This window comes from Mastigoproctus giganteus, chromosome 4 (assembly GCF_048544385.1).
Source record: "Mastigoproctus giganteus isolate SK-2022 chromosome 4, ASM4854438v1, whole genome shotgun sequence".
Lineage (NCBI taxonomy): Eukaryota > Metazoa > Arthropoda > Arachnida > Uropygi > Thelyphonidae > Mastigoproctus > Mastigoproctus giganteus.
The window spans coordinates 119423534-119446865 of record NC_143578.1 but is presented as its reverse complement, the minus strand read 5'-3'; the positions used below and the strand labels follow the sequence as shown (position 1 = coordinate 119446865).

The following is a 23332-nucleotide window of genomic DNA, read 5'->3' as shown; positions in this document are numbered from 1 at the left end:
AATTCTTTCTAAAAGGAAGGAATATGACTACTGACAATTTTTGTACTGTGTCTCTCCTTGGAGACAATTTATAAATCAAAAGACAATAGTCATGGACAATATGCATTGTATCAGAAAAGAATTATACAACTCTATAAAAGAAAAATAGCATGATCTTTATTCCACTAAAATTATGAAACATAATGGTTGTTTACTGATAAGCTGTCAAAGAAAATTAGTAAAGAATGTTATATCCTAAGTATCTTATACATATTAATGTCAGATGTAAAAAGAAAAAAAGTGACAAAGTTTTATAATTCAACAGAACATGGCACACACGTGGCTCATCTTATGACAAGGAAATATTCTGCCAAAGCAGCCCTAGAAGATGCCATTACAAGTTTTCTGAATAATCCAAATAATGAATTGGATTTAACTAGTATAAATTTATATACAAGTAGACTCTCGATTTTCCAGGATAGATTGTAAAAAAAAATTCCCAGATAATTGATTTCCCAGTTAATCCAAAAATACAGTAACTCCCCAATATACGTAAGAGATACATTCCAGGACTTCTTACGTAAGTTGAATTTTACGTATCTTGTACATGACTAATAAAATATTGCTACTATATCCCTTATATGCCAAAATTACGAAAACTAAGTAATATCCTCAGAAGAAAAATAATTATATATTTTTAATTAGTTCAATTAAAAACTTTATATGGGGATGGGGTGAAGTAGCCAGAGTGGCACATAAGAAAAGAAAACATGAAAGGAAGAAAAAACGCATGTCACTGTACTGTAAAAACTGATATTTATTTCTTAGCCTTGGTTATTTATAGTTGACTTCACTGGTGCCGATCGCTTCAGCGGTTCTCCTTTGTGTTCACCGTTGCCACTGACAAATCTGAATTCCGCACAGTACTTGTTAATGTTTGGCCATTTTCGTACATCCTTATTATTTTCATTTTCTGATCAAACTCGATCGATTTCTTTTTCTTGAGATTTATAGTACCGCAGTCACTTCTCTTATTCTCTATCATCGGCACCATTATAACAGTCAAAATAAATTTTCTGCAAAGGACTTATTATTATTGTAATAAGTTAGCATTAGCAAAGGCACATGATGCAAGAAAGCAAACTTATATAGCATCAGCCAAAAAAAAAAAAAATCACCCTTATTTCACCCATCCACTCGCTCCAAATGTTTGTCAAGTTCTTCCTTGAATCAATTTTTATGCTATCAACTTCTACAACAACAGATGGAAGTTTGTTCCACCAATCAACCACCCACTGGCCTAAAGGCAAACTTCTGCACATCTGTCCTACAACTGTCTTTCCTGAATTTGAATTTATGCCCTCTCAGGCAATTATTCTTAGCAAGAGGAAGAATCCCATCAGCATTGCGCATGCTCAAACCATTCAAGCCCGTATACACCTCAATCAGATCACCTCGCAGGTGCCTAGTCTCTAGACACTGTAATTTACAAAACTTAAGCCTTTCTTCGTAAGAGTAACCCTTTGTTCCATTCACTAATCTTGTTGCCCTTCTCTATACTCATTCTTAAAATGAGGCCTCCAGACCTGTATATAGTACTCAAGGTGACCATTGCCTTATACAAGGAGATAACCACCTTATTTCTGCTAGAAAAATTCCTGTATATCATTGACAAGACACCGTCAGCTACTCTTGCACATCGTCTGTACTGCTCAGAAAACTTCATATCTGCCTGCACAATTACCCCCCAGGTCCTTTTCATTCTCTGTAATACCACAGAGTTTCATTCAGTGTAGTACCGCAGAGTTGATATGTTACTCTGGGGTTACTGCTTCGCATATGTAGTACTTTACATTTGTCAATGTTAAACTTCATTTTCCATCTCTTGGCTCATCTGCTCAACTTTTCTAGATCCTGTTGCAGCAGTGTACTGTCATTAGAGTCATTAACAACCGTGCCAACCTTCGTTTGCTTACTTCCTTTGCCGCCGCCTTTAATATCACTGGATACATTCCATCCAGCCCAGGTGCCTTTCTTACGTTTATCTTCAACAATTTCTCCTCCTCTTTACTCTCGGTTATTACAAGAGTATCTAGCTTACTGCCAGAGTTTAATACACTTCTGGCATTCCCCTCCCTGAATAACTCCTCATGTGAATATAGATGCAAAATATTCATTTAGTTTGTTAGCTACCTGAGCAGGATCGTCAACAGTTGAACCATCGATATCAAGTGGACCAATCTGATTCATCCCCTTCCTTCTAGAGTTTACATAAGTAAAGAACTCTTTGCTGTTTTTCTTTGCATCCTTTACCAAAGATTTCTCTTAATCTGCCTTCGCCTGCCTAACCTCCTTTGTGACTTGGTTACAGACCAGCTTATATCTATCATAGGTTTCTGTGTTACCAGTTAGTTTATATGTATCCCATGCATTTTTCTTCTCTGTCACATGTCTAATTAGTTCATCTGACATCCATTTAGGCCTAAATCTTGAACAATATTTCTTAATTGGTATGAAAAACCCAGTAGCTTCCAAGATTAATTCTTTGAATGCTTCCCATTTTGAATTTGCTGTTGAATTCTATACGGTGAGACCAACTGATGATGGTCCCACCGTATAGATTTTAAATACTATCTCAGTGCACCGTAGTCGCCTTTACGAAAGCAAAAACCCTTCCCTTTACCCTTGATGGTAGTTACCTCTTTAAGTAAATCCCACTTCAGCACACTGTGATCACTGCCACCTAGTGGTTCCTTCATCTGCAGATTCTTAATGCATGAAGAATCACTACCGATAATCAGATCAAGAGTATTACTCCCACTAGTTGCCTCCCGAAGATGCTGGTGTAGAAAACAATCATCCAATAAATCCACAAAAGCCTTGCTAGTGTGCGAGTGACCAACCGAAAAATTTCAGTCAATCTCTGGGAAATTAAAATCCCCCAATATAAGCCACTCCGATTTACTGGCCCACTCTATTTCTCTGCACAATTGCTCATTATACTCATCAGATTCATTAGGCCTATAACACACACCTACTCTCATTTTTTCCTTTTCCAGTGCTTATGTCACACCAAACAGACTCAACATTGCATTGTCCACCAACATGAATTGGATGCACTTCCTTAGATTTTATGTGTTTCTTAATTAACAGCATAACCCCTTCTCCCTTCCTGTCCTGTCTATCCTTTCTGTACACATTGTTCTGCCCTGCTTATGTCTGTGTGACACCACTTCTCTGATATCTGAACAACATCTGCCTTTGATGTCTTGACTAGCACTTCAAGCTCATCGAATTTATTAACTATACCCCTAAGATTGGTGTACAAGCAAGTATACATGCACCTGTTTCTACTCTTAGTTACCCTAACACAGCCCATGTATTTACTTGTTCCACTATGACCCCCCAGCAGTCCTGGAAATCCCCATTGCCTTGCTTTCCAGGCTGCTGCTCAATTGCATTTGAATAGAAGCAGTGCAAGAATCACTTTAACCTCTGCCAGCGGCTACTGTTAATCTATTAGTCTGTGTATCCCCCGAAGCTAGCAGTTTTCCGACCCACCTAACTCTGCCTCCTCAATAGCATCAGCAAATATTCTTGCACCCTTTCTATTTAAGTGTATCCCATCCCTGTAGAAGCAGTCTCTCCTGTTAACAACCCCTTCAGCCTTGCAGTCTTTCCAGGCCCGAACTGATCGACAAGGCTCATCATATACTCCCTCCTATCATATCTGGGCAGAATTGCAGACACTTTCAAATTCCACCCTAACTCAGCTTTTTTTCAGCATTGACTTGTACTTGTTAAGTAATTCCACCGGTCTACTACTCTTAATATCATTAGTACCAATGTGTACAACAATATTACCCTTTGTGCCCTTAAAAGATGATATCTGCTCTACGTCATCAACCTTTGCCCCTCGCAGACGTACCCACCCTGTTCCTGTTCCATCTCTCCTTTTTGCATAATATGTTCCCCGTTTCCCTGACAATAGAGTCACCTACAACAACTAGTTCCTTTGGACCAGCGCATTCTGCCTTGGGGGTTGCTGCTGTGTTGCGTGTTGTTCAAGTGCAAGCTCTGGCATTAATGTGGGCAGCTGAGAGCTTGATAGGCCCCTCAATTTAAATCCTTCGTGGGCATCCACCCTGTCCTTCAAGCTCTCATATAAGCCCATAACAATGCTGAGTTGGTGCCTGATTTCCTCACACTCAGTACATCATGCACACACAAAGATATTCCCCTTGCACCCTTTCTATTTAAGTGCATCCCATCCCTGTAGAAGCAGTCTCTCCTGTTAACAACCTCTTGAGTCTTGCACAATCTCTCCAGGGCCATATCATGTCCCTTTCCTGATTGCTCTACAAACATCAAACAAGCAGTGCATTTCAATAGACTGTGATTCAGAGGACAATCGCCCCCCCCCTCAGTTCTCCCCTTAGCCACAGCACTTCTTTTAGTTTGAGCCTTTTGCTTTGCTGCTCTGGTCTGAGTCATGATTTCTATTTAAGTTCAGTAAAATTCCAATACAAATTATAACCCTAAACTTATATCCCAATGCAGTTATAATACTATATATAACTATATAATACTATATAATACTTCAGCCCCATGAAGATAATATTCCATACATATTCCATATGTATGGAATATTATCTTGGTATTTCGGTATGGAATATTATTCTCCGAGTTACGTTATATGACTTTCTTATCCCCTGTCAACTTATATGTATTAATTTATGATGTTACATTTGTAAAAACTAGGTCGCTATATTTATTTAGTTAAAAATGTGCAATTCAACTGACAATGAAATTTAATGAGATTAATAAATTTTACTGATTAATTGATACTACTATACTTGTTATCTGGTTTTCTGTTAAGCCTTATGCATCAAGTTCGGTACACACGTTGTATCATATAACAATGGTGGCAAGTTACAAACGGTAAATCTACGGACACTTTGGAAAGTAAATAATACCAAGTAAATTTGTTATTATTTACTTTTGAAATTATCTATTTAAATTCAAAATATACCACGGAACTTGACTAAGTCTATAAGCTTCTTATAGAAAATAATTTAATCTAACAATTAAGTCAATAAAGTGACTAAATATATTAAAAACTTAGCATTCGCAGGAGCTGCAAAACTTGTCCAACACATGGATTTGATACCCTTACCAATACTAAGTAATAACCTAAAAAATCTCTATCCAAGTTCAAATTAAACTAAAGTATTGTTACTAGGAATATAAAGCAACTCTAGAAAATAAATTAATATGTCAATTTAAGTCAATAAAAAGGCAAAAACATCTGTATTAGCTGGAGCTGTAAAAACTTCGCCTGCTCGTGTGTACTCTTGCACCCAAGTTTCACAGGATTAAGGCGAAAACTCACTATTATCACCCCACACGAGCTCACATTTTACTAAAGCTTATTTCTGGAGGTCACTACTATAAAACAATAAAAATAATAAAAACAATTTGCACTTTCCGGGTCACTGGGCTTTTCTGTTAGCACAATCTATTATAAACAGGTAGTAAACTCAATCCTGTTGCATTTGCGATAATACCGATAGCTGGAATTGTGTGGTTTTTTACGTTATTATGGTGAAATGTGTGTCCCCCTTCACTGAAATCTTCAGTCATATAAAAAAATATATATAAATAATGTAACATAAGTCGGGGACTTACTGATCGAAAAATGTTCAGCAACCTACATAAAAAGTATGGCGATAGATAAAAAACAAAAAAACTTGCCATGCACTACCGGTGTGTCCAATACGATGCTTCCCTTTATTTTTTACAATGTCGCATATGGGTTGGTCACCAACATTATAATGATTCATTAGAGATTTAACAGATGCACCGTTTTCAAACTTTTTAATAATTTCAAGGTTTTGTTTAATTGAAAGCACAACTCTTGCATTTGCCCATCATTTTTGTGATTTCTAAACAAAAAAAATAAATAATAATAAAAATTCCAATATCCCTGACATAAATAACGAAACAAAATTTGTCCTTTTGCAGTGCAACGGAACACAGCAATAGACATGATGCACTAAAACAAAACTAAACATTTGGTCTCGTTTTTTTTTTTGAGCGACAGGTGTGAGACAGCGGGGGTTGCAAGATAATAGGCACACTAATTTCCCAATGACGACTTATAACACCTCTTGTTGTTGTAAATAAGCAACTTCTTGTTGCTTATTTATGACTTGCAAAACATCTGTTTATACCTATTCTAGTTATTACTGGAATTTTATGATTTCTGGTTGATTTTTTTTTTTGATTTTTTTTTATTTTTTTTTTAAATTTGGAGTCTTTAAGTGTTCCGGTTAATCCACTTCCTGGTAAATCAGATCCCGGTAAATTGAGAGTCTGCTGTATTCTGTATCGCAAGATTACAACCCAAACATTGCTTGCAGAAAATTTGTTTTGAAATTGTTGACAAGTTTACAGAAAAACATTCATAGAGCTAAACAAAGAGATGCTTCATCAACATCACAGACAGCAACCACTAGGGAATGAGGAGAGTGTCAAATACAAAAACAGAACCAGCGATATTTGAAACGAATATCAAAGGCCTATATATGTGGCACATTTACCGGAGTTCATACTGTTATTTGTATTAAATTGCTGACTAAATTAATTTTACTTCTTTTTGTAATATTTCATAAAGTTTAATTTTGCATTTAATCAGAGATACAAGTAAGTTTTTTAATAATAATTTTTGGTTTATTGGTATTAATAAAGAATAGTAATACAAGTAATAATAGTAATAAATTACCCGTAATAATTACCACAATGCAACGTCGCGTATGGTTAATGGAAATTAACACCGCATTTCCAGTGTTAATTCTCTCGTTACCTATATATATATATATGTCCTTTCAAAATTTCATAATTCTGTGAGCTTAATATCAAATTGCTCAAAAATAATCAGTACTTCATTTAAAGAAATTCAAATATTAGGTAAGTTTATAGAATTGTGAAATTTTGACTACCTGGAGCAGTTGAATAAAATACAATAACTATTTAATATATGAAATTTATTGTTGTTAATTTTGTTGAAACATATAATGCAACCAAATTAAATAAAAATATAAATATCTGTTAACTTTTTTCTTTGTTTTTTTAAATTTTTTTTTATTATTATTTTAGGAAGTTGCAACACGCGAAACATGTAAAATTCTTCATAGTTCAGAAGTGCAGACTATAACTCAGCAGTGAGTTCATAAGTTATTTCATTTCTTAAATTACCAGTAAATTTAAATTACTCATATTATTTAATGAGCAAATTGAACAAATAAAATCGCTCATAATTTTTTTTTGAAGCACTTTTAAAATACGAGGTGTGGAATTAAAGTTCTTGGACTGGTGCAATAAACAGAACACAGAGTGAAGAAGCTCAAAAATGGTATAATTTTTATTCATAGTAATCATGACCCGAATGAATGAAGTTATTACACCATTCTAAAAGTCTCTGAAAAGAATCAGTGAAGGCATCCAAAGAGTTTGGCGGTAACATTTTTCATTACATCTTCAACATTCTGAAATATCTTTCCTTTGAGGGTAGTTTTCACCTTGAGAAACAGAAGTTCACTGGTGCTAGATCAGGAGAGTAGGGTTGTTGTTGTTGTTTTTTAGGAGCATTAGCAACTGAGGCCATATTGCTCCGGGATATGCGGTGGTCCTTCCCTGACCTTTCCGCATCCTCCGTATTTGGTGGTGACGGGCTCGAACCCCGGTCTAATCAAGAAGCGTGGGAGAGTAGGGTGGATGATGGTTGATCTGTACAATGCCATGTTTTGTCAGGAATGTCTCCACAAGTGTGGAATGGATGGGGTACTGTTGTGCAACAAGAACCAATTAGCTGCCTTTTTCTCAGAATTATGGCCTAACCCGGGAAATGTGCTTCAGTAGTACAGGGTGATTATAAAATAAGTTTCCCTATTCAGGAGACCCTAGTGTCAAAACGGTTAGAGTTAGCACTGTGAAAATTGGTGGATATGTCATTTTGGGTATGGGGAAGGGATCTGTAGAAGAACAAAAAATTAGTTCAAATTTCTGCCACCAGGGAAAAATTGGCACTGTAAACATAAGATGGAATACTTAACTTAGGATTAGATTTTAATATCACAACTTAGAAATCTACAGATATTGTTCTGTGCTTTCCTTCACTTGAGATGACATTCTGAGAACGGAAGACTGCATATGACAGTTTCACGTAACATCTCATTGGGGATGTTGGCTACATGCTGTTTAATGCTTGCTTTCAAATCAGCAATCGTCTGTATGCTGCCACGGTAAACTCTGTCTTTCAGGTATCCCCATAGTCAGAAACCACAGGGATTGAGATCTGTGGATCAGGCTGGCCAGCCGGCCAGAACTGTGGGAAGTCTCTAGAAATGATGCAATCATTTCTGAAAGTTGAATGGAGGATTTCCTTCACTTGTCAACCAACGTCAGGAGGGGCACCACCTTTCATGAACACTACAGTCTCCAAGCATTGTCTTTCTTGCAGAGCAGGAATAATGGGATCTCTTAGAAGAACGCAGTACTGTGCGCTAGTTACTGTACACCTTACGGGGGGGGGGGAGATGAGGTGTAGACTTTTCAAAGAAAAATGGTCCAATTATAAACTCTGCTGTGAATCCACACCATGCTGTAACATATGGACTTTGTAGTGGCCTTTCATGCACAGAAGATGGACGAGAATTTCCACATATTTGGCAGTTTTGTGCATTTACAGCCCCATGAAGAGTGAAATGTGCCTCATCAGACCACAAGATCATTTGAGCCCATGTATCATCAAGTTCCATACAAGCCAGAAATCATAGAGCAAAGTCTATTCGTTGTTGCTGATCACAAGACTTTAGTTCTTGCACTATGTGAATCTTGTACGAGAATGAGCGTAAAATTATTCGAAGCACTTTACATACAGTAGACCAAGAAAGGTTAAAGTCTCTCTTGACACACCTCTGGCACTACTGACTAGTAGTGTTTCGCATTCTAACCATTGCAACCGCCACTAACTCCGTTCCGATACATGGTCATCCCCTGTCTGGAATTACACCTAACTCCCCAGTCGCTTCAATTTTGTTTATTAGTTTTCAAAGCCCCACTGATGTCAAAGGTCCTTTATGCAAACCTTTAAGTTTCCGATATTTATGTAGTGCTGCATTAGCATTACTATTATTCTGGTAGAACAGTTTTACCAAAAGAGCATGTTCCTTTTTTGTAAAAGCCATAATGGTTAATGAAAAATGAATTGTGATGGTGGCATTGGTTTTTCTGCTTTTATCTAACAGGATGTCATTTGCGTAAGCAGCTTGAAGTAAATAACAACTTTGACATATGTGCAGCGTCTTTCCCCTGGTGGTGGAAATTTGAACTAATTTATTTTTCTTCTACAAATCGCTTCCCCATATCCTAAATGACATACCCACCAATTTTCACAGAGCTAACTCTAACCATTTTGACACTAGGGTCTCCTGAATAGGGAAACTTATTTTATAACCACTCAGTATTTGAAGGAGTGACCCTCTCCCCATCAGGTACAAATTTCTTTGAGCCTGGTGTTTAAAAACATGATCAGCATAGCCTTGATCTTGGACTTCTGTAAACAAAACATTTTGGGCCTTGGTGATGATTTTTAAGTCCACTGCATGCTCTGACACTTCATCTCTGTGTCATATTAAACACCTAACAGTCATCTCCAGTGAGAGTATAATGTATTGGATTGCCTTGACAAGTCTGGATGAAGTCTTTGCATGATGACACATTGCTTCTGCTCATCTGTGAGGCTGTGCGGCAAAAATTTTGCACAGATCTTCCTTTTCCCTAAATCATCATGCAGAATTCATGTCCAACTCATTAGCCAACATTCTGAGGGTAAAATGATGATCCCTTCCTACAATTTCCCATCTGCAACTCAACTCTTTCCTCATTTTGAAAGGGCTATGTACGCCCACTTCTTGGGTCCTTGTGACCATCCTCGCATCCATCTTTGAACCACTTATACCAGGATCGGCAACCTGCGGCTTGCGAACCACATGCGGCTCTTTGAGCATGTAACTGCAGCTCTTTAACTTTTAGCCCACGTGAAGCACAATTTGAAATGGAGTTAGAGGACTTAAAAATCAAGGACATGTGGAGTGCAATATTAAAATGCCTTAAACTGAAATTGAGGATTTGGAAAGGCAAAAGGCTGTTCTTGCAATTCTACACAAATGGGAAAAGCAAGACCAAATTGTGTTCGATGCGTGGAGTAGTGCATCAAACACTAGATCAAAAATAGCTTACCGGATAAGTATATAAATTTGAAAATATTTGCATTTGGATTTCTTTCTGTTTTTGGTTTGACGTATTTCTGCGGGCAAATATTTTCGAACATGAACTATATTAAAAATAAATCAAGACACCATCTGAATAATGCAAGTCTCTCAGAATGTTTAAAGATGAAAATTACTGTATACTCACCTGATGTTGAGAGACTCGCTCAAGAAGTTCAGCAGCAAAAGTCACATTAATTCATACCTAATTGGATGTTAAATTTTTTCAGTATTAATAAATATTTCAAAATATATTTTTTTAATAAAACACCTCCCCACTTTATTCCATTTTTTAAAAAACTCCTCCCCCCTCCCAGCTTGAGCTGAGATGCGGCTCTTCGGATTCTCCTTTTTTTTTTCTTTTTTTTTTTTTTTTTTTAAACTAGATCAAAAATGTTTCTTCACTCAAAAAAGGTTGCCAACCCTTGACTTATACCATTCAAACATACTGGAATGACTTAATGTTTCATCCCCATAAACAGTTTTTAACATTTCATATGTTTCTGTTGCAGATTTTAAGTTTAAAGTAAAATTAAAGTAAAATCATTTTCCATTGCAAAATCGTGACACAGAACATTAACACAACTAATGAAATTGGTTGTTACTTACAGCCTGTCAGCCTACTAGACAGCCTCTGTACCACTATTTGAAGGAAGTTTGAACTACAATATACTCTTTCACTTATTTTAAAACCTCATTGAACATGACTGCAACAGCACCAGTCTGGGTACTTGATTGCCACACCTCATATATATATATATATATATATATATATATATATAATAAAAGAATAATAGTATTAAGAAGATTATTAAGTAATCATGGAGGGTGGAGAGTAACAGTACAAAAAGAAAGATAATGTTGATTATGGATCAGGGATACTGCATTAGCAAAATGTACCCTACAGCCATAATATATATATATAGTATGTAGAAAGTGTGAAGAAGATTTTTGTTTAATCCTATTGAATCTACAGTATAAACCAGAAGTTGTTGTTGTTATTTGATTTTTTTAGGAGAATTAGCAACTAAGGCCATATTGCTCCGGGAATCATGCGGCGGTCATTCGCTGACCTTTCCGCATCTTCCGTATTTGATGGTGACTGGCTCGAACCCCGGTCTAATCAAGAAGCGTGTGCTACGCACTGCTGCTCCTTCCCACCTGTCTACGGAGGCGCCTACACCAGAAGTGAACTCGACAAGGAATGTAGTGATATATGGTAGGATGAGGTAGGTAAGATATGAAAAAGAGAGACAGATAGTTGGCAAGAAATGAAAATAAGAAATGAAAAGGCGACCAAAATAAGATTACAGTGTTTTTCACAATTTCAGTGTCTTCATCAGAGGCCATCCACCGAAATAATGAGAAAGACAGCAATGTTCTTGCTTTTGTTTCCAACATGTTATGTATACTATGGTGCACGTCTGCTGTAGATATGTGTTAAGAACGAAAGTTGAAAATTTGAAATTTTGCAGCAAGAATAAGGTCTAATAAATTGTGCCAATAAATGTAATTATATTACGTAGGGCATACAGATCATGGATGACCTTACACAAGCAAGTAAAAAGAATTGAAAAAAATATTGGAATGTAGGAATAGGCAAGAAGGAACTTACCGTTACCTTGTAAGACTGAAAATGACCAAGATGGTGGCATGCCAGTATATTTATGTATAGGTATGCTAGTGGTTCCTAGCGTTAGAAAATGGTGTGAAAAAAAAAAAAAAAAAAAAAAATTGCATGGTATGGTGGCTGTATGGCTAGTTGGATGTATTAATTGAAATGCAATATGTGATGATGAACGCTGTTAAATACATGGTGCCCAAACTGCCCAGGATAGTTGAGAGATATAATAGCTTACAAAGTAGCAGTGAAAAGCAGCTAAACTTTGTTAAGGCGAAAAATAGATTGGGTAAAGTAAGAAGGTAGTATCCCACATATTGCGTTCGATAAACTAATGGCTCACAGGACATAAGAAGTAGGGGCAAGTAAAGCAGAAAGATGAATGAAGTAGAGGTAAGTAGTTGGGCTCTGGTAGTTCGGGTTTGAAAATTTCAAATTTCATTCTTAACACGTGTCTACAGCACACGTACACCATAGCATACATAACATCAGAAACAGAAGCAAGAACATTGTCGTCTCTCTCATAATTTTGGTGGATGGCCTCTGATGAAGACACTGAAATTGTGAAAAACACTGCAATGTAATCTTATTTTGGTCGCCTTTTCATTTCTTATTTTAATTTCTTGCCAACTATCTGTCTCTCTCTTTTTCATATCTTACTTGGTCACCTCATCCTACCATATATCACTACATTCCTTATCCATTTAGTCGAGTTCTCTTCTGACGTATACAGTAGATTCAATAGGATTAAAGAAAAATCTTTCTTCACACTTTCTACATAATATATATAATATGTATGCTTTACAAATAAGATGAAAGTAAAGACACCATTGAAAGATTATAGCAACAGTACCAAAATACAGAAATTAATCAATTTCAGTTGCTGAAAAGTGTTGTACTATTACAATGATTATGTAAAAGCAATTTTATTATGTTTTACAACTTCAGCTGGTTTCAGTCTTTTAGATACATGGACCCAGCTGCTGGAGATGCTGAAGTTTTTGATTATTAATAATCTCACGCTGTTCATTTACCTACCAGAACTTTATTGGCATGCCTCGAATGTGTGATACTACTATAAGTGTAAGCATATGTAATAATATGAAAAAGCAAAAAGCTGACAGGCATGTTTATAGTATCTCAGTGAATCAGTAGCTAACTATCTCTTCCTTGCTTCTCTCAAGTCCTAGCCCCAAGTGCCATGCATTCTAGCGACCAAGTGATTTTCATCTACGTTATATAACAATCTTGCTCTATAGAATAACTTTCATCTGAGCAAAGAGACTTTAAAGACAAAATGCTTCCTCTCTTCGCACACACGCACGCATGTGCGCACACACTTCTAAAAAAAAAGTCAACAAAAACTTAGAAAGAAAACCAACTTATTTTTGTTTTTTCCACTAATACAATACCTCTTAGCTGCTTGGTCACTAGGCAGCATTGTTACTGAGGCTAAAAGGAACTACAGTGGAATTTGCAGACTCAGTGTATGCATCCACTTATACAGCTACCAGACAGCAAATTGATTTGAATACTTCTGATGCCAAATGACAGGAAAAAAATACACTATTTGTTTAAACAACTTTCCAAAAATTTCTTATCATACATTTTTTAGCAGAGCAGCCAGTTAGTAAGCTCATCATTTTTAATTCAAAAGTACCAAGAGAATGCTGCAGGCGCACCAAAAATGGTACAATGATTAAAAACAGGAAACCTTAATTAAATATCTAATCATAAAAAACAACCTTTGGAAGTGTTTCTGTAAAAAGTCTTCCCTCGTGCCACCTTAAATACTTCAAAGGGTATCATAGCAGAATGGAATCTCAAACATATCACAGATGAGGAAATTGTCTATGAACTTAAATATCAAAATGTCATAGAAGCCAAGAGAATTCTGACTGAAAGGGAACACACCCATGTACCAACTCAAAATGTCATACAAATCTTCCGACTGGTGTAAAGGCAAATTATCTAAATTGTCAAGTTGGCTTTATATCCTAAGCCTTATAAGATTTTTTTAAATGCCAAAAGTTTGGGCATTCACACACAGCATGCAGAAGGTTGTCAATATGTACCAACTGTGGATTACTAGAGCGTGCCCATACCGCTTGTCCTGTACAAATTGTTGTACAAACAATTGTTCAAATTATAAAAGTAATCACACTGCTTATTCAAAACATTGTGAAACATGGCAAAGAGAGAAAAATTCCAGAAATATAAAACATGAATATAAAGTCATGTATTTGGAAAAAACAGTTCCCATTAAATACTATCGCACACTCATATGCAGCAGCATTTCAACAACCAAAACAAAAAACAGTTGCAATTCAAATTGAAGTTTCAGTTCCCGTGAACTTCAATAGCTGATTGGGCTTATTCAGTCTTATCTTTAACATAAACTCCTGTAATGCTAACAATACTCCAATTACTGTTACACTAAATAAGTTCCAACACATCCTCTGAGCACAAAATTCAAAGACTCTGAAAGGTAAAAAGCCTTCTCAAATTGACCATATGAATGTCAGTGAGTGTCAGGCAGGATGATCCAGTCCTGCAATTACTTGCTGAAGACATTCTGGACTTAGGTCATCTTGCATTTCCCAAAAAAAAAAAAAAAGAGAAGGCAAAGGTTGATTGACAGAAACAGACTGCTTCAGAAGCAAAAAAACTAAATTCAATATGTACACTTATTCAATGACATTAGAGATTTCTGAAGTAACATAGATGATATTCACGATCTTATTGCCAAGTGTATACTCCTGTCACTATCTGTCTTCAAGAAATGAATTTAACTTCAGAAATAAATATCATAGTGAAGGGCTACAATGTAGATAAGCAAGATCAAATCACCCAAAATGATTACTCCTCCATGAGCACCATCTAATGGTGCTCATGGAGGAGTGACCATTTTGGGTGATTCCAGGTTCTCTTGAAACATTCCTCTACAGATGCATTTGGAAGTAGTTTTCATTGTGATTCATTTAGAACTAACGTTAATATCACTATACCTTTCTCTGAATCATGGCTATGCATATAACAACCTTGAATATCTAGTACTACAACTATTGCATACTTTCTGCATTTTGGGGGATATAAATGCCTACTGTTCCATATGTGGATCCCATCATATAGATAGAAGATGTGTTATGATATTTTGAAAAACTGCTGGATAGGCAAAATCTCACACTCCTAATTAATGGCAGTTGCACTTTCATTTTCTCCCTGGCAGAAGTTCAGCCATTGACACAGCTTACCATTCACCAAGCCTGTATTCACTTTTTGAATGGGTAATTTTGCCCATACAACTGATAAGGGAAATTGCTAAAAACAGACTATCATGGTTCTTGAACACACATCAATTGTTACGTGTACATTAATATGGCATTTGTAAAGACAGATCATCCTTGGATCTTATGTTAAGTAGAGGCAAACATCCATAATGCCTTCCTTCAAAATGAACACCTATTTCTGATCTGCCTCAACATTGAAATGGCCTTCAATACAATGTGGCATTATGTTATACTACTTTATGGCTTTATGGCTATGGTCTGAAAGGTTATCTTCTGAAATTAATTCAAAACTTTCTAAGCCACAGAACCTTACAGGTCAGATATCAAAACACTTTATCCAAAATATATGTGCAAGAGGGAGTTCCTCAGGGGTCAGTCCTTAGTACAACTTTGTTTGCTATCAGGATTGATTCTATAACTAAAAGTATACCAGACACAGTTGAAACGTATCTGTATGCAGATGACCCTGCCATATCATGCCACTTGCTGAATATGCATATGAATAAACAGCAGCTGCAAGGAGCAATAAACAGTACAGAAATGTGGATCAAGAACAATAGTTACAGGATATTTAAAGGAAAACAACTGCAATACTTCTGCAGAAAATGCAAAATCCACCCTGAACCTGAGATCAGATTAGAAAACCAGTTGATCTCTCTTACAAATTGAGTTCACTTCCTCAGCTTAACTCTTGACAGTAAGCTTAACTTTCTGGAGTATGTCAAAGATCTCTGTTACATTCTGCCCGAAAATGACGTTGAGATGACCATCACTATTATACCTATACGTGCACTAATCAGATCTAGTGTTTTGCAGTGGCTAAATTCATACATAATGGCACTTTATGCCTTGCCTTGAGAGCCAAATATCAGCCCTGCAGAGCTTATATGCAGAAGCCTGTGAACTTCCCCTTCACCTCTGGAGACAAATGCTCTTACTAACCCATGATGCAAAAATTAAGTCTTACTAAACATCCAACCTGATAATATCTTTTGAATCCACAATGAGATAATCTATATAGAAATAAACTAGGATGAATAAACTGCTGGAATTAAGATTACGAAATGTTATATCGGAATGGAGGCACTATGATAAGGCCATCATGCCAAATATATTCACTGTACTCTGATAACTACTTCCAGCAAAAGGGAAAAAACAATCTTGCTAACCTAAACATTTAACAGATGTAAGCAGCCTATTCAGCACAGTACTTCCATTACTTACATAGATAGCTCAAAAACAGATATTTAAGTAGGTGCTGCAATAATCTTTCCTAATATCACAATCTCCAAAGTGCCCCCAGTTGAATGCAGTTGTTGCACCACTGAGTTAACGGCTATACTTATTGCACTGAATCACACTGAGAAGCTACTTCTTCCAAACTATATTTTGTACATTGACTCACTAAGTGAAATAAATGCTCTTCAATGTAAATTTTCGGTTACTTTATCCAATAGTGTATAAATTCAAACATAGCTGATATGGCTTACAGGAAGAAAACAAAGTTAATTTTTACTGGATTACTGAATATACAGGGCATATAGGCATCCCAAAGTATTGAGTGCACTGACAGAAAACTCAACAAATGCAATTTATTTATCATATCAGGTTCCATATATTGATTTTAAAACTGTGATAGTGTGTAAAAATCAGTGGTTTTTACACAAAAATATAGCAGAATCAACCCGATAACAAATTTTTCCACATAAAACATGAACTTAGAGCCATGAGTCAAGTTTTGAGCTAATAGACATGAAGAAGTTATTCCTATAAGAATACCTATTGGATTTGCCCACTTAACACATTTATATCTGCTCCTCACAAAACATGGTCCCTCTGGCTTGTCATAACTGCAACTGTCAAATTACAGTCAAATACAGCCACTCCCCGGCTTACGTAATACTCTACTTAGCAGAAATTTGACTTTACGTAAGTTTTTGCCAGCTGGTGCAAACTTAAAAAACCATGGAAACATATTTTGCATCCCATAGGAATAAATGGAGGTATCGTGAAAATATCGTAATGTGAACCCAATAACACATTTTTTTTTGGTAATTCGTTCCAAGACCTTGAGAGTTGAAATTTTCGCTATATAACTAAGCTATTTATCTCTCTAAAAGGTCATTTTTATAATGGAAATTGCACTACACTTTCATCGTTATCATATGTTCTGTTATATAAGAATCAATTTTGAATGCCTTTGTGATATTTTTATAAAACACATTTCTGGAGGTCACTACCATAAAACAATAAAAACTATTTGCACTTTCTGGTTTATTGGGCTTTTTTCTGTTAGTGCAATCTATTGTAAATGGGTAGTAAACTGAATCTTATTTCATACGCGATAATACCGATAACTGGAATTTTGTGGTGAAATGAGTTCCCCTTCACTGAATTCTTCAATCATATAAAAAACATAAATAAATTTTCAGAATCTTCTCTTCATTCCTATTTACTTATTACAATGGTGAAGGGAAAGAGACCAAAGGAAAGTGTAAGTGCTGGCCTTGCTAGGAAATGAAACAAAATTGATTTAGAAATGAAGATGATTAATTAAGAAGTACAAAGCAGGAAAAAGTTTGTCATCTATTACACAGAATTAGGTCTTGCTTCTTCAACACTATTTTAAGGGATGGTGTGTGTATAAAATAACATGTTAAAGGCTCAACGCATTTAAGATCAACAGTGATCAGGCGCCTCCGTAGCCAGGTGGGAAGGAGCAGCAGTGCGTAGCACACGCTTCTTGATTAAACAGGGGTTCGAGCCCATCACCACCAAATACGGAGGATGCGGAAAGGTCAGGGAATGACCACCGCATATCCCGGAGCAATATGACCTTAGTTGCTAATGCTCCTAAAAACTAAATAACAAACAAACATCAACAGTGATCACAAAACAGTGTTTGGGTGCTATATCTAAGATGGAAAAGTTAATTTTGCTAATATTGCTGGAACGAACTTCCATCTGTTGTTGTAGAAGTTGATAGTTTAAATAGATTCAAGACATAACTAGACAAACATTTGGAGTGAGTGGATGGGTGAAATGAGAAGGTTTTTTTTTTTTTTTTGGCTGATGCTATATAAGCTTGCTTTCTTGCATCATATGCCTTTACTAATGCCAATGCTCATAATATGGATGGAAAATCAGATTCAGAAGCGAGTGCCCCTGAATCCAATGGCCATTCAAGCAAAAGCAAGACATATTTATGAATTAGTATTAGTATTAGTAACGGCCGCATGGTGCAAGAAAGCCTATGGCTTATGCTGCACCAGCCAAAAAAAAAAAAAAAATCCGAACAAAACAATGATAAAAACAAAAAAAAAAAAAATAAATAAATAACTAAATAATAATAATTAATAAATAAAAAAAATAATAATAAAATAAAAAATAAATAAAAAGGAAATTAAACCTATCATCCTATGCGCTTCCCTTACCCGAAAGTACTATCCAGATGACCTTTGAATTTCCCCAAACTGTCGGCCTCTACCACCCATGAAGGCAACTTATTCCAGTAATTTATAACTCGCTGGCTAAAATAGAACTTCCTGCAGTCCAATCTAAACATTTCCCCCCGTAACTTGAATTTATGTCCCCTAGTTCTAGCATCATTTATAATCTTGAAAATTTCGTCCTCATTCATTTTACTGATGCCTCTCAGAGCCTTAAACACCTCAATCAAATCTCCTCTAAGGTGTCTAGTTTCCAAACTCTGCAACCCACATATTCGAAGTCTTTCTTCATAAGGACGCCCTTTTGCCGATCTCACCAGGCGAGTTACCCTTCTTTGCACCCTTTCAAGAAGCTCGATGTCTTTCTTCAGGTGCGGTCTCCATACTTGAACACAGTATTCCAAGTGTGGTCTAACATAAGCCTTATATAATGGGATTATCACGTCCCTATCTCTACTTGCAAAAGTTCGATAGATCATCGATAGGACACCATGGGCCTTCCTTGCAACCTGTTTGCAATGCTCAGAGAATTTCATGTCTGACCGTATCGTAACACCCAAGTCCCTTTCCTCCAGTACTGGGTTTACTTGAACTCCACCAAGTGAATAAGTTTTTTTGGGATTACTGTTTCCCAGGTGTAATACCTTACACTTTGTTGGATTAAAGCACAGCTGCCATTTTTCTGACCATTCCTGAAGTCTATCTAGGTCTCTCTGAAGAAGCTCAGCTTGACAGTGATCATTAACTACTCTTCCAATTTTAACATCATCTGCAAATTTAGACATCACGCCCTCTATCCCTTCATCAATGTCGTTTATGAAAATTAAAAACAACAGTGGTCCTAATACTGATCCTTGGGGAACCCCACTTCTTACCTCAACCCAATCTGAGGAATAGCCATTTATCACAACCCTCTGCCTCCTGCCCTGAAGCCATCCTTCTATCCATCTAAGGATTTTCCCAGTGATTCCAACCTGTTCCAGCTTATAAAGCAACCGCTCATGTGGGACTGAGTCAAAAGCTTTGCTGAAATCTAAATAAACAATGTCGAAATTATTCCCTAAATCCAGCTCGTGAGTGACCCTTTCGAAATAGCGAACCAGATTTGTTAAACATGATTTTCCCTTTACGAAACCATGCTGAGTATCCTTGAGAATTTCAATTCGATCCAAATGATCCTGAATTCCACCCTTGATCATTGCCTCCATGATTTTCCCTACTACTGAAGTCAGACTGACAGGTCGATAATTTCCAACTTCACTTTTAGAGCCACCCTTATGTATGGGAGATACATTTGCACTTTTCCAATCCAAGGGAATCTCCCCAGAGTCTAATGATGCTCGCATAATTAGCCTCAATGGTTCAATGCACTCGCTTGCCGCCTCTCTTAAGATTATAGGGTATATTCCATCAACTCCAGGAGCTTTACTGGTCTGTAGGCTCGAAAGTTTTTTCATTAAATAATCTTGCGAAATTTCAATATCATTAATTACATATTTTTTAACTTCGCTCCCACAATTTCCCTTTGCCACAAAAGGCTTTTCATTTGTAAATATCGATGCAAAATAACTCTTGAGTTCATCTGCAACGGCAGCTGGTGTATTTATTACTATCCCCTTTCCCTTACGTAAAGGTCCGATCTGGTTTGTCCTGCTCTTCTTGGCATTTATATATGTGAAGAATTCTTTATCCCCCTCTTTGCTCTGTTTGCTAGTGATTTCTCATAAACTGCCTTTGCCTGTCGAACCTTTTCTGTGGCTCTATTACACATCACCTTGTAGCTGTTATAGGCTTCAGTACTTTTTATTGCTCTGTAACCTTTCCATGCCACCTTTTTCTGCTCAAGTAATGCGGCAACTTCACTATTCATCCAACTTGGAACCCTCCTCGTGGAGTATTTTTTTAATGGTATATACGCATTCAAGGCATCTGTGATTAATGTTTTAAAAGCGTACCACAGTTCAATTGTATTCATTCTCTGCGCGATATCTACCCAGTTAATAGAGGCCATGTAGTACCTGAAGGCATCGTAATTTCCTTTTCTGAAATTAAAACCCATTCCTTTGCCTTTTACTTCTGCTACCTCTCTCGTCATCATCCACCGTAGAACTCCGTGATCACTTCCTGCTACTGGTTCCTCTACTGTCAGCCCTGTTATGTCATCTGATTCATGTGTGATGATGAGGTCTAGGATATTCTTTTCTCTAGTACTTTCCCTGACATGTTGATACAAATAACAGTCATCTAGTTGATTTAAAAATTTTGTTCCCCATGTCGAGTTTCCTTCCCATTTACTCCAATCAATTAGAGGCAAATTGAAATCACCCATAATAAGGCATTGACGCTTACTTGCCCATTCCATTTGCATGTAGAGGCTTTTGTCATAATCTTCACAATCACCTGGTCTGTAGATTACTCCTACTGGCATTATACCTTTGTTTCCAACTATCTCACACCATATATTAAGGATAAGTATTGCGAACCCCAAGCCAAGTTCGTGGCAAGCAACAGGTGGTTTAATAGGTTCAAGCATTGTGCCGGTTTCCAAAACATTAAAGTATGCAGTGAAGTCGCCAGTGCCGATTCTGCAGCTGCAGAGAAATTTTGCAATGTGTTGGATAAAACCCCTTCTAAATCTCCATAGCCCTCAACTTCCGCAGCAGCATGCTGATCAGCTGGAGAGTTAATTCTGGCAATGATGCTCGAAAAGTAAAACTTGCTAACGGTATGCTTGTCTCCCCTCTCTTTTATAATTTTGAAAATTTTGTAATTTTTCATGCACATGAGATAAAAAAATTGAACAAATAATTCTATTTACATGTTCGTTGAACATTTCTTTTTTGCTTCAATCAAATTTGCGAGTGCTGCATAAGTATTTAGGAAAATTCCAACTTACTTAGAGTTCTGTTGAATGCAACCCTTATGTAAGTCAGGGAACAGCTGTACTTCCTTTGAACTGTTCCATATATCTAATACTGCAATAATTAAAGACAAACACCAGCCAAGGAATAAAAAATTTTACTATAAAAATAATGTGATACACTATCAGAAATATTACAATAAATTACGATAAAACGTTAAAAATATAGTTAAAAATAGACCGAAGCAATAAAATTATCTAAAATAAACTGGATTAAAAGCGATAAAACCTGAAGCTTTCGGAGACTGCTGTCTCCTTCTTGATACTGTTGAAGAAGGAGACAGCAGTCTCCGAAAGCTTCAGGTTTTATCGCTTTTAATCCAGTTTATTTTATATAATTTTATTGCTTCAGTATATTTTTAACTATATTTTTAACGTTTTATTGTAATTTATTTTATCGTAATTTATTGTAATATTTCCGATAGTGTACCACATTATTTTTATAGTAAAAATTTTTTATTCCTTGGCTGGTGTTTTTAATTATTGCAGTATGGAATTTCCCAGCCCCATAGGCCTGTTTGAAGACATAAATCTAATGGCACAACAACCAGGTTTCTATCTCCTGGCATAGTTACAGGAACTTCTATTGTGTGTTAATGCCGATAGGAGAAAATTCAAATATAGAAAAGTGCTTTATTCAAATTTGCTGGTCTCTATAATCACATATAATAAATCCAAAACTGAACATTTTCAGCTTGAAAAATCATACATTAGGTGCAATATGGCCACAGTAGCTGTTGTGCTGATAAACTCACACAAACAACAACTCTCAAATCCTAACAGCATAATGTGGCAATGAAATTCTGCATGATGCTCTAATACAAAGACTTCTGTAGTTATATGAATCTCTTGTTAATTTTTTACTACATTAGAGAAACTTTGCTTTCTAAAATTCTTGTTCGACATGTATCCTCATATCTCAATAAAATTGAAAATCCTCTTTTGATGAGAAGTAATTACTTGGAAAAACATGGTGCACAGTATGAGTGTATATTTGTAGGGCTTAAATTTTACAAGAATTTAAAACAATGTAAATACAAACTTCTAAACATAAAAGGTATAAATAAAAATAGATAAAAAAATAGAAATTTAATCCATCCATCATCTAATGTATATCTGACTAATATGGATTCAGCTAATGCAATTATTGATGCAACTTGGTAACACAGCCTGCTGTCATCTATGCCAATATTTTTATTTATATTAGGTGCATTTTATCTTTTCTCATAGATCTCAGAGTACTATTCCTGGAAATCTTACTTTCTTGTATGTATCTGTGAACAAGAATAACAGTTATGTAAGGAAAAAATCTCAAATGATTTTTATCTCTTTAAAAAAGATTACATTATCTCCTTTCTTGTAGTCTGGCTCCTTATGCAGTTGTAAGAATGCATTTAAAAAGATTATGAAGAGTTTTACCTGATGGCTGAAAGTGGGTTAATTTTTTTTATTTATAGAAACTTTCTCTATTATTTGTTAATTTCTGTCATGTTTACAGTAATTTTTTCACCATTCACTTTTATTATTCTATACAATCTCTCTCTCTCTCCACCTCCCCTAAGGACAGTGTTAGTGATACTAAAGCAATATCAGTATCTGTTTCTTCAGGTTCTTGTTTCTATACTTACAGTTATCATTAGCTAATAATAAGCTTTGTAGCTGCATTTCCTGATTCTCCAGCTCTATGAGTGCCAAGTGAGTGATCAGAGCAATTTCAAAGTGTCTCTTTGTGTTATCTTCAA

The 23332-nt window shown here is 36.1% G+C and overlaps 1 protein-coding gene across 2 annotated transcripts in view; it reads left to right on the top strand.

Annotated features, from left to right (window-relative positions):
- The window catches only part of LOC150087021 (lamin-like), a 328582-nt gene that overhangs the window by 280040 nt on the left and 25210 nt on the right, over positions 1 to 23332 (top strand). For both annotated transcript variants that reach the window (XM_090372908.1, XM_090372909.1), the window contains exon 10: positions 7138 to 7202. In XM_090372908.1, the coding sequence (XP_090229034.1) occupies positions 7138 to 7202 (65 nt within the window). The remainder of the gene's footprint in view (positions 1 to 7137; positions 7203 to 23332) is intronic.